Source organism: Carcharodon carcharias, chromosome 1, assembly GCF_017639515.1.
Source record: "Carcharodon carcharias isolate sCarCar2 chromosome 1, sCarCar2.pri, whole genome shotgun sequence".
NCBI classification, from domain to species: Eukaryota; Metazoa; Chordata; class Chondrichthyes; order Lamniformes; family Lamnidae; genus Carcharodon; species Carcharodon carcharias.
In genome coordinates, this window is record NC_054467.1 from 14735560 (window position 1) to 14751042 (window position 15483).

Here is a 15483-nt window from a genome sequence, read left to right on the forward strand (position 1 = left end):
GGAGCAAAATGACTGAAGGGTTTGTCCCAGTGGTAGAGCTGGAGAAGTGGGAGGTACATTAGACCAGACTTCAAAGGTCAAAGGATACAGCAGGCATGCCAGCCTCTTGCACAACAACCTTAAGTTTGGCACTGAAGTATTATTTGAACGTTAAAAAGATTATTCTGTATTGCCAGGCAATTAAATTATTGATACTTAAGCCTAGAAAGGACAGCAGCGGCCTCCTTTCGTCAGCTGGATGGTTTTTTGATTTTTGCCTTCTGACTGTACAGGGAAACTATTTGTCGAGGTGCAAATCAGTAGGCGGGTGAGCCCAAGTTTCATGAAATGAATTAGGTGTCAATCGTACCAGTTTGGCAGTGGGACTGTCTGTATCCTAACTGAGCAGGCCTTGGTCCCACTGCAAAATTGGTGGGACTCTTTTTTAAGATGTCCTGTGTGAATGTCTAAAACAGGTGTTGGGCACCTTAAAGATGTTACAGAAAATCTTAGCTGTGGGAGAAACTCGGTTTTTTGCAGCTTCCTACGGCTGCTGACAAACACGCAGTATGTTTTAAAACATTATTTCAATGTGGAGCTCGGAGGAGCATGAAGATCACCGCTGTCCACAGTTAGCGTCCCTCACATTATCTTCTCCACTCACTATCCTCCCCATCCCCTCCACCCACTCCCGTCTCTCAGCGTTTACCTCACAGAGCTGTTGCCAGCAAGGCAGGTGGTCCAAAATTCAAACTGGGGCGATGGGCGGAAGACTTAGATGAGGCCTAAGGCCCAATTTTCAAGCTAATCTCGGGCCTCTCTGTTCAGAATCATGCTGCTGGCACAGTGCACGACGCCTTGGCCAAAAAACACGCCCAGGCTAACTTCTAGCCCATAATGTCTGCCTCGAGTCTGAAGATAAATTACCTGCTGTCCTTCAAAGGACGTTCTATTTATCTAGAAACCAAGCTTCTGCCTAGTGATCTGTACATCAAAGAAACTGCATGTGTTCTCATCAGCAGAGGGGCTGGCTGATAAAAGCAGCAAGACATCAGCATGATGGGCTTTTGCTCTGTCCACCTCAGTTACTGCTCTCCCCAGTGATGCATCCAGCAATCAGCTGAACTTGAATATTTTCGCAGGGAACAGCAGAGGGGGAGGTTTTCAGTAGGATTTTTTTCTGTCGTAGGGTGTCTGCCTTGAGCTTGGGGTGGGGTGGGGGTGGGGGGGGTGGGGGGGGGTTGTTGGTGGTGTGGGGAAGGGGGGGCCAGTGTGCGAGGTGGGAGAAGGGAGAACGAATGAGGGAAGAAGGGAGGAAATTGGCTGCTTTTGGTATCGGCACCTTCCATGGAGGCATGCCCTTGGGGACAAGCTATCCTGAAAGTGAGGGACACTAAATGGAGGTAATGGGCACCCACTTCTGCCCACGTTTCCAAAGACGCAAATCACAAGAAGTAAGGTGGAAGTACATCGTTTCCTGATTTAGATCTAATTCCAATACACTTTGCCGCTCGAGCTAGGGAACAGGAAATGGAGGTCGAGGGAAGGGATATAGTCCGAGCAATTTTCCAGCCCTATTCACCCTTGAAAAAACGAAGTGGGGGAAGGTCGCAAACCAGGCCCTCTGGTAGCTCACTGCTCCCCCAGCCTAAAGACAAAAAAAAGAGCCTCAATTCCTTCATGCCTCAAAACGGGATTGATTCTCGCCACACCACAGTGACATCCGAGAATTCACCCTTGGGCTTCACCTAAATGTTTGAGGTGAGTCACGGGCGCCAATCAGGCGCTGTGGAGCAGCATGCCCATCTGGATTGCACCAGCTTCCCCACACGACCAAGGCCCACAAGGAATAACAACAACAACAACTTGCATTGCTACAGTGCCTTTAATGTAGTGAAACATTCCAAGACAATTCACAGGGGTGTAATCAGATAAAATTTTACACCGAGCCAAAGGAGGATTCATTAGGATGATGTAACGCATCATCCAAAAGATGGCACCTCCAACAGTTCAGCACGCCCACAGTACCGCACCAGGAGTGTCAGCCTAGATTAGGCACTCAAATTTCTGGAGTGGGGGTGCTGGATGGCGCGGGCCGAACACACAAGCAGAGCGACAGTGCTACCTTTGAGGCATAGCTCTCAGGAGATCCTAACCACTCGCTTCTTTAAAAGAAATGGTGTTTCGCAAATCACCGTTGGTTCTTTTGCCATTCACCAAATCAGTGTCCTCTGGTTTTCAAACCTTCCTTCCAATGGGAAGAGGTTCTCGCTATTGTTGAGCCTGATTTATGAGCATAAAACAGAAGGACTGACACCAAATGGAGCAGAACAGAGGCCCACATCTGATTTGCATTGATGTTCCAGCCACTGCTTCATTGCTTGTAGTCATCTTTTCTTTAGGCAGGCCCATCAGTGCAGGCTTCAATTGATATTGAAATAAGGCCTTTGAACATATTTGAGACCTGGACTCCTAAACTTGTTATTCCTAGTCGGAGTTTGCGATACGGGTGCTCCTTCAGATATTTCTGGGTCCTGAGCAACCTCAGCAATGATCCTTAAATAAGCTTGCTAGATGTTACTTAAAGAAAAGACCTCAGGATTTCAGTGTGGCTTTTTTGGAGGAGTTGGTAGGATGAGGACTGCTCCTCCCCAGAGCTACAAAACTACTGTGGGCCAGCCCACCATTACCTCCCACTATTCAGCTCCCTGCCTGTGTCGACTTCACCTCCCTATCTGACTCTGAGCTGAGCATCCAAATCTATATCCTCTCCACCACAAAGACTTCCTATTTCCACCTGTGATATTGCTTGTCTCTGCCCTGACTTCAGCCCCGCTGCTGCTGAGATCCTCACCCTTCTTTTGTTGCCTCCAGAATCAGTCATTCCAACACTCTCCTGACCGACCTCCCGTTTTCCACTTTACATAAACTTAAGGTCATCCAAAACTCTACTACCCATTCCCCTATTCATATCAAGTGCTAACCACCCATCACCCCTGTGGTCACTGACTGAAGTTGGCTCCCTATCCACCAACCATCAATTTTAAAATTCTAATCCTCATGTTTAAGTCCTTCCATGGCCTCGCACATCCCAATTACTGTCCAGCCCTCTGAGGTCTTTGCATTCCTCCAGCTCTGCCCATTTTTGCATCCCCCCCCATGTCCTTTGTTGCACCATTAGTCCTTCATTTCCTCCCTAAACCTCTCTGTCTGTCTCTCTTCCTTAAGATGTTCCTTAAAACCAACCATTTTGACCAACAGAAATACTGACAGAGGAACAGGTTGTAATAAAATCTTCCCCTTCCTTTTGTGGATAATTTAATGATTGAATCAATACCTGTTGGGCCCACTTATAGCTTTCTTGCCTTTAAGTCTGAAGGTTGTTGGTAAAAGATCATCTCCAAGACTTTAGCATGTCATCTAGCCAAAATCTTCCGTACCATTCTGAATTGTTGGACTTGCCAACTTTTCGATGCCCTGACCAGGTGGACATAAAAAAATCCAACACCATTTGAAGAGGAGAAGAGAGTTGTCCAAGCCAATATTCTTTCCTCATTCAAAAAAACGCCAACTAAACATTATCTAGCCATTTGCTTGTAACATCTTGATCTGCCCAATGGCTATATAAGAATGACTGATCTTCAGAACCAATCAGTAGCTGTGAAATGCTTTTGCATAGTTTGCCCTAAAAATGGGATATATTGCAAGATCCTTTATTCTCTATCACCCAGCAACGACACATTGCATCTATATAGTGCCTTTAACATAGTAAACATCCCTAGGTGCTTCGCATGAGTGTTATCAAACAGAGTTTGACACCCAACAACAAAAACAGTTACTAGGACAGGTGTGCAAAAGTTTGGTCAAAGAGGTAGGTATCAAGAAGCAACTTAAAAGAGGAAAGAGACACAGTGAGACAGAGTGGCTCAGGAAGGGAATTCCAGAACTTAGAGCATAAGTAGCTGAAGGCATGGTTACTATTAGTGGAGCAATGGTAATTGGTGATTGTCAAGAGGCCAGAATTGGAGAAGCGCAGGTATCTTGGATAGTTGTAGGGCTGGAAGAGCTTACAGAGATAGGAAGGGTTGTCGATGGATATTTCTTTAAACTTAGTGGAATGAAGGCAGTGTTTGCTTATGAAATATTTGCCTCAAGAGAAATGAGTAGCTGTGCTTTTGAGTTAATACTTCTGTCACGACCATGGAATACTGGAAATACTAATGTTTGGATAACCAAAAGGGAATTTGCCAAAATGAAGTGTTACTGGCGGGTCCTTGGCTGATCCTGTAATGGTCACCTTCTTGGTAATTTCCTCCCAGGCCATTCTCATCATAGCAAGGATTTGGACAATCATTCTAGTCCTTGACGCTTTTGCCACTAATCCTCAGGACCTCTTCAATAAAGGACATTAGCTCCTGAGTCTCATAAAGAGCTCTCAAGCTGCTTCTGTTCCTGTTGGTATTTCATGTTGGGTTTTTGTACAGTGATCACTACCTGTATCACAGGGTTGTGTCTACACTGTGATGGACATAATTTATATTCCCAGGCAGCAATGATCACTTCCCCTTCTTGCCATTGCTAGTGAAAATTAAACCCAATAGCTATTATTGCATGATCTTTTTTTTAAAATTGCCTTTCTTGTAACATTGCCAATAAAGGTCTTATGTTCAAAATTGTCAGACTAAATGGGATTATCCTGCATAAATATATTAGTAAATAAAGTACCATAAAGTAATATTATTTTGTTTATAAGCACGTATACAGACATTAGAAAGGCAGAGCTAATGAATCTGAACTCTCTTGATAGTGTATACAATTTGTAAAATACTTGTTTTTAAAATGTGACTCAGTGCGCCTACAATTAATGTTTTACAGACTGCATTTCCAACTTGTCATGGGCAATGGGTGGAAAAGCGAGTGGAGCCAATTTTAATCTCACCACTGTCCCTTTCTAGGCCAGTAAGGAGGTTGACTAACAAGGGTCTGAAAATTAAAAAAAACAAGGTTCTGCCTGCTTATTGCTACAGTCCCTCCAGCTCTGACATTTGGGATATTGCTCCCATCAGGGATGCTTGTAAATGGGGGAAAACGATATTGAGAACCGACCCCTTCTCCATCTCCACTCACATTGTTACTGCCAGTTCAACCTATGCAGATTGGTAGGTAGCGATTTAGGGCAGTACTTAAAATGTCCCATAGGGGCATATCAGTGAACTGGTCGTGACACTGGATGAGTAATCTAGACCTGCATGAATCATCCAGAGAACAAGAGTTCAAATCCCACTGTGATATCTACATGAAGTGTATGAAAATGGGGGGGGGGAAAAAACACAAATTCTACATTATATTAAAATAATCAAATATATATGTTTAAGATAATTGGCAGCAAAAATTGAGGCAGTCAGGAGGGGGTGGAGATGAGAAGTTTTTCCACACGGCGAATTGTGGTGATCTGGAAGGGGCAGATTCAATAGTAGCTTTTAACAGGGAACTGGATAAATACTTGAAAAGGAAGTATTTGCAGGGCTGTGGAGAAAAGGCAGGGTGGAGGAACTAATTGGGTGGCTCTTTAAAAGAGCTGGCACAGACATGATGGGACGAATGGCCTGCTTTTTATGCTGCAAGATACAACGTTGGAGTGTTTTCAGGCTCACCTTGAGGCTGAGATGGTGCTATGGATGTTTGTGATCCAGCAGAACCAGCCTTCATGTCTCATACACGACACCAAAATTCAAATCCTGGCAAAGAGCAGAAGAATCTACCAGGATGTAAGTGGCCCTCATGTGCTGGCAGACTATCCATCTGAGAAGCATCGCAAGCAGAGGCAGACCCTGGCTTTAGCCAATGCCCCCACGCCCATAGCTTTCAACTGTGGTGAGCAGCTAGGTTAGGAGTGGGAGGGAATCCTGGCTGATTTCGCAACAGTAGCCACTCGCCAACCCACAACCTCTGTCCTCCGCCCCTCCAGCCAGGTGCACTGAGGCTGACAACTGCACTCCCGTGATTGGCCAAGGTCAGATGGGGGAACTCAGCCCATGGATGAATCTGGGCTTTAAATTTATTCGAGACTGAGTTAGAAGGATTTTTGTTAAGCAAGGGAGTCAAGGGCTAATGGGGAGGGGGGCAGACAGGAAGTGCAGCTGAGATCACAACCAGAACAGCCATGATCTTATTGAATGGTGGAGCCGGCTCGAAGGGATGAATGGCCTACTCCTGCTCCTATGTTCCTGGAGATCTTCTTGTGTTGTTTGACACACTCTAAGTGCTGCAATTCACTGTTGATCCTGTCACCAGGGTCTGTTACACATTAAAGACGTCAAATAAGGAGGGTCGCCAATGAATTATCTTCAGTTTCACATAGGAGAGAATCCTTACGCACTCCTGTCCAAATGCACAAAGGGTAATGCCGATCCTTCAACCTGAGTTACACAGACAGTGCATTCCACAGTCATCTTCACAGGCTCCGTCACTGAAGGCATTGTGATTATTATCGAAGTCACAGGTATAACTGCAATCTTCCCCATCCCTCACATATCAAAACAGGAGTACAGTGACCACACTCCACCTGGGAAATAAAACCCATTCAACCCAGGGGAATGGAATTCAGTGCAAAGCCTTTGGCTGTGTGAGTTCTCTTGGCTCCCTATTAGCCATGATAGCATCCTACCTAGTCATTGAGTATCAAACCAATGTTCAGACCATGATTTGTCGGCTATTTTCATTGCAATAAATCACAGAATCGTAGTACGAGCACTGCACAGAAGGAGGCCATTCAAGGCCTTGTGTCCATACTGGCACTCATCAAAATGCAACTCAGCTAAGCTCATAAAATCATAAGAAACTGAAGCAGGAGTAGGCATTGTGCCATTCAATAAGATCATGGATGTTCCAACTGTGGCCTTAACTTCACTTTCCTTGACTCCCTTGTTGATCAAAAGTCTGTCTCATTCATCTTGAAAACATTCAATGACCCAACCTCCACTGCTCTCTGGGATGGTGCATTCCAAAGTCTAACGACCCTCTGAGAGGAAAATCCACCTCTGTTTTAAATTGGAGACCCCTTATTTTTAGACTGTGGCCCCTAGTTCTAGATCCCCCCACAAGGGGAAAAGTCCTCTCAGTAACCACCTTGTCAAGTCCCCTCAAGATCTTACATGTTTCAATAACTAGTCCCACCCTTTCATCATTTCCACACAGCCCTACACATTTTGTCTCATCAAGTGCTCGTCCAATTCTCTTTTGAAAACCCCAGCTGAGCTACCTCCATTAAACTCTGGGCAGTGCATTCTGGATCCCAAGCGCTCACTGCATAAAAAAGTTTTTCCTCATGTCACCATTGGCTCCTTTGCCAACCACCTTAAATTGATGTCCTTTGATTCTCAACCTTTCCACCAATGGGAACTGTTCCACATCCCTAGAACCATTCTTATAAATCTTTTCTACACCCTTGCTAATGTTTTCACATCCATCCTAAAGTGCAGTGTCACAATATTCCAGTTGAGGCCAAACCAGAGTTTTATAAAGGCTCACCATAACTTCCTTGCTTTTGTACTCTTTGCCTTTATTTATAAAATCCTGGATCCCATATGCCTTTTAAACTACTTTCTCAACCTTCCCTATCATCTTCAACAGTTTGTGGACATGTACCCCCAGGTATCTTCTTCCAGCAACTGCTTTGGAAGTACACCCATTATTTTGTATCACCTCTCTTTGTTCTTCCTATCAAAGTCTATCGCTTCACACTTCTCTGTATTAAATTTCATCTGCCACGTGTACGCCCATTCCAACAGCCTGTAACCGTTTTTCAAGGTTATCACCGTCCTCCTCGCAGTTCAGAACACTTACAAGTTTTGTGTCCTCTGCAAATTTTGAATTGTGCCCTGCACACCCAAGTCTAGGTCATCAATATATATATATATATATATATATCAAGTAAAACAGTGGTTCTAGAATGGACCCCCGGGGAATCCCATTACATACCTTCCTCCTGCCTGAAAAACAATTATTCACTGCTCTGTTTCCTGTCACTCAGCCAACTTCATACCCATGATACCACTTTCTCCTTTATTCCATAGGCTTCATGTTTACTGGCAAATCTATTAGGTTGCACTTTTCAAATGCCTTTTGGAAGTCCATATACACCACATCAACCATGTCTGTTACTACACCAAAAAAAAGCTCACTCAAGTTGGTTAAACATGATTTGCCTTTAACCAATCCATGCTGGCTTTCATTAATTAATCTGTTCATTTTGTTCTGGCCTGACCTCTAAACATTTTCCCGCCATCAAAGTTAAAACTGATTGGCCTGTAATTGTCCGAGTTTATGATTCACTGTTGTTTTATTTTAGAAAGCAAAATAGTGCGTGAAACCAGCCAGCTGAGAGGTCATAAGTCAATACTGGACAGACACATAGGGCCACCGAGGCAGGCAGTTTGAATCAGGAAATATTCCTACTCACTGGACCTGTTTTGGTAAAAATTACCCTGAGGCATGCAATTTTCACTTGGGGGAGTGGGCGCAGGATACATTCGGGCCAACTGACACCGGAAGCAGATCAGAGGTAGCCATGGAAGCACTCAAGTGCCGAGGCAGGCTGTTTTGAAGTTCTCTAGGACTTTGTCCAAGTTGTTTTACAAGCTATTAGGCCTTCTAACCCTCGCCCCTCAACTCCCCGCCCACTCCCCATGGTCCCTCATACCCTCCACACCACCTCAATAGCCACTCATCCAGCATCCACCATGGGCAGACCTCAGGAGCCATGCGCAGAATGGAAAAAATAAACTGCCAACAATTTAATATGGCTCTCACTCCTACACATTTGATAGTGACAAAAACCCCATTCATAGAACCCAATCAAAGCTTTTAAGTCTCAAGTGGTTAATATCTGATAAAGGCAAACTTCTATTCAGACCCCACATCAAGACAACTAATCCTTTAATAGACTCTTTTAACTGTCAGTCAAACTGGGAACTCAGAACCCCCTGCTGAGACAGTTGTAGATTTTGAAGCTCAGCCAAGCATTCATAATGACATATGATAGACTTCAGGGAAATTTCAACAAAGAGCACTATTGAACGTGCAAGACTAGATGCTACTTCTTTCTAAACTACGCCTGTCAATCAAATCGCTCCAGCAGTGAGCTACTTAAACTCTCACTGAAAGTTGCTGCCTGTGTTTTTTAAAGTTTAAAGATTGGGGCATTTAAAAAACTTCAGATCATGACAGTTGTAAAGGCTTTACCCGCCCTTCCATCAACTTGTGACTCCCACACTGTGGATTAAGGCCCTTGCAACAGCCAAAACGGGGTCTGTTTGAACTCAGCACTAAGTTCAAATGACCCTGAGGGCTTCCCTCCTGTGTGTGTCACGCCTTGTCCCCAGCTTTCCTCTTTCAGCAAAATATTGTTTTGTCAGAGATGGAGGGCGGCATTTCCATATCCAGGTCCCACCCACCGTTTTTAAAGCTCTGCAGAGCCTTCCCAACATTGCACAAATCTGGGCCATTGATTCCAGAGGCAATAACAAAAATTCCATTGCCAAACTTAGAAGGTGCAAAATCAAAAGAATAAATGTGAGAATGCAATAACGAAATAGGCAATTCATTGTGTTCTTCCGCTTAAATCAGTACAAACTTTCGGAGTGTTACTGTAGAGGTTTCAGGCTATCACACCACCAAATACCATCAACATAACACAGCAGTGAGACACAAGTAAAACTAAAACCTAATACCTCTTCACTGACCCAATAGCAAAGGAACCTAGTGTCGACCTCCCTTGAAGTCAGTGGATATCACTCAATCGAATCTGCACATGGCGTGGACGACCAAGGTGTGATTGCGGTCATGAGTCCCTGACCATGAAACGCATCACATTAATCTTCGCATTAAGACCTGTTGAGGATGGGGCCTCATTATTCCACTCTGCATCTCAGGAGACCATTGAATGGATAACCAAACTAGACACCCCACCATGGATTTTCCGTCATACAGAAATAGTAGTAGCAGTGTTTAGTTACAAGTTAGAGCTTACCAATTATGAATGCTACAACCATGTACTACAAATGTATCACATTTCAAAAATTGCTCTTTCACCCCATCTGCTTAGGTGTGGGAAGTGCAGAGGAGGGAGCAAAGGAGAGGCGGGTCAAACAATTGCTTCAGAAAACCCCTTTCCAAAGTGATTGGGCCAAGTTTACCTTGTAATCGGATATACTAAAAAAAGAATTAAACCCAGCCAGATCTCAGTGAATGACAATCCCTACTCTGGATCCAGAAGTTCAATGTTTTATGAAAAAGAGTTGCAATGTCTGGCAATAATATTATTTTAATTCTTACCTGAGGTGGTTTCCTGCATCTTTTCACGTTTCCTCTTCTTCTTCTTTCCCTTCAACATTTGAAACAAATTCAAGATATTTTATAGATCAGTTATTTATACTGATTGAACAATAATTGCAAACATACATACAGGAAAGAGTGGAGGTGAAATTGGTCTCGGCAGGTTGTACAAAATGGCCGACAGCGTCTAATTATACCCAGTCTGATTATCTTTTACATTCTCAATTCATTTAACACCACCTTTGTGCTAATGTCGAATACCAATTTCATTAATAATATCAACATTGTTTTTGAATCATGTGGACATACAAGATATACAATATATAATGGTGGGAATTTTAATTCTCCTCAGCTGGCAAAAGTTGGATGTGCAGGGCAGGGAAAACAAGAGAGAAGAAAGACCTGCAACCACCGGACCTTTCAAAGTACTTTATAGCCAGTGAGGTACTTCACAGGATCACAGAATGGTTGCAGCACAGAAAGAGGCCAGTCAGCCCATCCCATCTGTGATGGCTCTCCAAAGGAGCAGTTTACCTAGTGAAGCTCCCTGGTCTTCTCCCTGTAGCCCCGTACCTTCTTCCTTCTCGGGTAATAATTCACTTCCCTCTTAAATGTTTCGGTTGAACTTGTCTCCACCTCACTGTCAGACAGTGCATTCCAGATCCCAACCATTCGTTGTGTGAAAAAGCTTTTCCTTATGTCTCCATTGCTTCTTTTGCCAATTATCTTAAATCTGTGCCCTCTCGTTCTCGACCCTTCTCCAATAGGAACAGTTTCTCCCTATCTAGTCTGTCCAAGCCCCTCAATTTTGTACACCTCTGTCAAATCTCCTCTCAACTTTCTCTTCTGCAAGGAAAACAGTCTCAACCTTTCCAATCTATCTACGTAACTGAAGCTCCTCATCCCTGAAACTGTTCTCATGAATCTTTTCTGCACCCTCACTAATGCCTTCCCATCTTTTGTAAACTGTGGTGCCCAGAATAGAACACAATACTTCAGCTGAGGCCGAACGAGTGTTCGACACAAGTTTAACATAACCTCTTTGCTTCTGTACTCTATGCCCCTGTTAGTAAAGCCCAGGATATTGCATGCTTTATTAATTACACTCTCAACCTGTCTTGCCACCTTCAAAGACTTATGCACATATACATCCAGGTTCCTCTACTCCTGCATCCCCTTTGGTATTGTACTCCTTATTTTATGTTGTCTCTCTGCATTCTGCTTACTGAAATGAATCACTTTACACTTCTCTGCATTAAATTGCATCTGCCACCCAACCTCCCATTCCACCAACCTATGTCCTTTTGAAGTTCTGCACTATCCTCCCCAATGTTTGCAATGCTTCCAAGCTCCCCAAGGAACACCACTACAAGCCTTCCTCAAGTCTGAAAAACATCCATTCACCATTACTCTCTGTTTCCTATCACTCATGTCCATGTCGCTACTGTCCCCTTTATTTCATGAGTTATAACTTTGCTCACAAGTCTGTTGTGCAGCACTTTATCAAATGCCTTTTGGAAGTCCATGTACATCACATCAACAGCATTACCTTCATCAACCCTCGCCCTTCTCTGTTATGAAATCAAAAAACCCTAGCAAGTTGTTAAACACAATCAGCTCTTAAGAAATCCATGCTGGCTTTCCTTGATTAACCTGCCTTCGCCCAAATGACTATTAATTTTGTCTTGAATTATCGTTTCTAGAAGCTTCCCCACAATCGAAGTTAAACTCACTGGCCTATAGTTTCTGGGCTTATCTTTACACCCATTTTTGAACATTTAACATTTACAATTCCCCAGATCTCTGGCACCACCCCTGAGGCTAAGAAAGATTTTTTGAAATGCAGTTACTATTATAATGTAATAAATGCAGCAGCCAATATGTGCACTGCAAATTCCCACAAACAGCAATGTGATCATGACTAGTTAATCTGTTTTTTGTGATATTGATTGAGGGAGAAATATTGGCCAGGACACCAGGGATAGCTCCTCTGCTCTTCTTCGAAATAGCAACATGGGATCTAAATAGTGGGTTGGTAGTACAGAACTTGAGTATTGCTGAAAAACTGTCAGCCACCATTAACTGGTGCATTCTCCATGGCAACGCCTCCACCAATAGAGTCCACTTGCCAATGAATCAGCCCTCTCTTCTCATGCAGTGTAAAGCTGTTGCTTCCCCTGGCATTGGTATTCTTGTGATTGTCCTGATGAGTGCAAGATGAAAAGCTTTGACAAAATGTTTTTTTTCAGTGATACTGGGATATTTTATATCCAACCAGGCAAGCAGACGGGGCATTAGTTTAGTGCCTCATTCAAAAGAAAACACCTCCAACAGTGCAACACTCCCTCAGTACTGCACTGAGATGTCAACCCAAATTTTTGTGCTCAAGACCTGGGGGAGAATTTTCCGCCCATCGGGGAGACTGAGCAGGAGCGGGACCGGACGCGGCTGCACGCTGCCATTTTACGTGAGCTGGGACACGTCCATGAATTCTATTAAAAATTTTTATTAAAGCTTAAAAACCTTCATGAAACCCCATCCCGCCGTGGATGAGGTCCCATGAAAAATGCGAAGGCCGCTTGGGCTCTTCGCCTGCAGCCACCCACCACCCGCCCCCCCCCGACCTTAAGGTTGGACAAGCAGCCCTGTTAATTAGTTCAATTGCTATTTAAATGGCCTTAATCGGTCTTTGACAGTTTGGTGGGCGCGCAGCCGACTCCGGTGCGCGCCTGCCGAACTGAAGATCGGAATGACACGTGGTGACATTAGGACGCACGCCCGATGTCACTGTGCGCCATTTCACGCATTGGCGAGCAGGCCACACCCCTGCACACTGACCAGAAGATACAGGCCCTGGAGTAGGATTTGAACCTGGAACCTTGTGACTCAAGGCAAAAGTGCCACCAACTAAGCCACAGCTAACACATACTAAATGCAAAATACCCGCTCCATCCTGATCTTAAACATTCCTTGTTTTTCAGTCATGGAAGGTGCCCACCCACATAGGGAAGGAGTCCTCACATTTATGCAAACCAGGGTCCTATCATGTCAATAGACCCATTATGAACTGAAGACCAATGAGGTAAGATTAAAAACTTTCCTTTTGTGGGGCTAGCTGATGGTGGCATAATGATAATGTCACTGGACTAGTAATCCTGAGACAAAAACAGAATTACCTGGAAAAACTCAGCAGGTCTGGCAGCATCGGCGGAGAAGAAAAGAGTTGACGTTTCGAGTTCTCATGACCCTTCGACAGAACCAGGTGAATCCCAGGAAGGGGTGAAATATAAGCTGGTTTAAGGTGGTGTGGGGGGGGGGGGGGGGAGGGGGGGGGGAGTTGGGTGGGGGGAGAGAAGTGGAGGGGGGTTGGTGTGGTTGTAGGCAAAAGCAGTGATAGAAGCAGATCATCAAAAGATGTCACAGACAGTAATCCTGAGACTCAGGTTAATCATCTGGGGGCATGAGTTCAATCCCATGACGGCAGCTAGGGGAACTAAAATCCAACTGATAAACCTGGAATAGAAAGCTAGTCTCAGTAATGGTGATCATGACCATCATCAATTGTTATAAAAACCCGTCTGGTTCACTAATCACTGATTCGCTGGTACTGCAGGGAAGGAAATCTGCCTTCCTTACCTAGTCTGGCTCCCACGTGACTCCAGATCCACAGTAATGTGGTTGGCTTCTAACCGCCCTCTGAAATGGCCCAGGAAGTCATTCAATTCAAGGGCATTTAAGGATGGGCAACAAATGCTGGCCTTGCCATCAATACCCACATCCCAGGAAAGAATCAAAAAGAAATGTGAGGGAGGCATAAGACTGTCCTGGAGTCACCTCCACCTGAACTGCAGTCCTCCCCTCCCAACCGCACTTTCCCCACTGCCTGCCCCCAATTATGCCATTTCCTTTTGCACCCCACCACCCCTCCCCCTCTTATTGTGGGCAGCAGTGCGTCCAGTGGCATGTTTAACAATACTTGGCCATGAAAATGTTCTGGACCTCCTACAGCCATTCTGGAGGGGGCCAGTCACTCCTTTGGCTGCAGAAGCTAATGGGCAAAATTTTTACCTCAATGACTGGGCACGCGCCCAACCCACTAGAGCGCAAAATGACGTGCTTTGCCATCAAGCGGGCCTCCTGACATCAACGCGCAGTCGCGCGATAGTTCAGTCAGCGGGCGCGTGCCGGAGTCGACACCACAGCTGCCAACGATTAAAAGGCCTATGAAGACCATTGAAAAGGTCATTAAAATAAAAACGTTAAAACTTAATTAATAACATGTCCCTGCTCAGGTGACAGAGTCACACGAGGGTTTTATAACGTTTATAATTACTTTATTCTTTTTTAAAACTCATCACCTCCCTGAGGCAGCTCTGCGCCTCAGGGAGATTATCAGGCGCTCACTCGCACGCGTGCGTAAAGTTCGCGCTCGCCCTGCTCGCCCTCCTCCTCCCCCGCGCCGGCACAGGCAGCGCTAAACTCTGCCGCTTGCGTTTCATGCTGGGCGGGCCTTAATTAGCCTTCCGGCCTCCATCGCAGGCAGGGGTTGGCTTCCCGGTTGCTCCCACCTGCCTCCACCAAGCTTGCCCGACAAGGCCAAGATTCTGCCCGAGGTTTCTATCGTTGTGTCTGTCCTCATTCCTGTACTCTCCATACTCTCACTCACAAAAACAGGGCAAAAAAATCAAACAACTCACGAGGAAGCTGGATAAAAACAAATGAAAGTTCACTCATTGTCAGTTCACCAGCGTGTGCAGAAATTGCACACGCACATTAAGTCTTAAAGCAGCTTGAATATCATTGAGAAACAGAAACAAGCAAAGCCAGCCTCAGTATAAAATAGGCTTTCAAGCGCCTAGTGTGCTTTGTAACAAGACTCAAATTACAGTGAGGGTACTGTAACAAATGACATGAAGACATCAGGAGCCAAGGTCCAATAGCTTTCTAACAGAGAGTCTATTCACAACCTCACAATGTGGTAGGGGGTGTGTGACTCAATCGGGCAAAGTATAAAGAAGAGTCCTTGCAACTCTACCTGTCAAATACTAACCTCCCCTTTTGTATGTTTCTGCCTGAAATTTGATACAAGAGTGCAGTTTTATGTGGCTCTGGTCCTCCGCGAGGTCACAGTCAAACAGCTTCATTTGATTTTATTTCAATTGCTGCTTT

The 15483-nt window shown here is 44.8% G+C and overlaps 1 protein-coding gene across 10 annotated transcripts in view; it reads right to left on the reverse strand.

The window, feature by feature from the left end:
- lef1 (lymphoid enhancer-binding factor 1) overlaps positions 1 to 15483 on the reverse strand; it is a 171503-nt gene that overhangs the window by 53989 nt on the left and 102031 nt on the right. For 6 of the 10 annotated variants that reach the window (XM_041198263.1, XM_041198290.1, XM_041198316.1 and 3 more), the window contains exon 9: positions 10315 to 10366. In XM_041198263.1, coding sequence (XP_041054197.1) covers positions 10315 to 10366 — 52 coding nt within the window. The remainder of the gene's footprint in view (positions 1 to 10314; positions 10367 to 15483) is intronic. The other 4 variants (XM_041198272.1, XM_041198255.1, XM_041198325.1 and 1 more) reach the window with 1 other exon arrangement.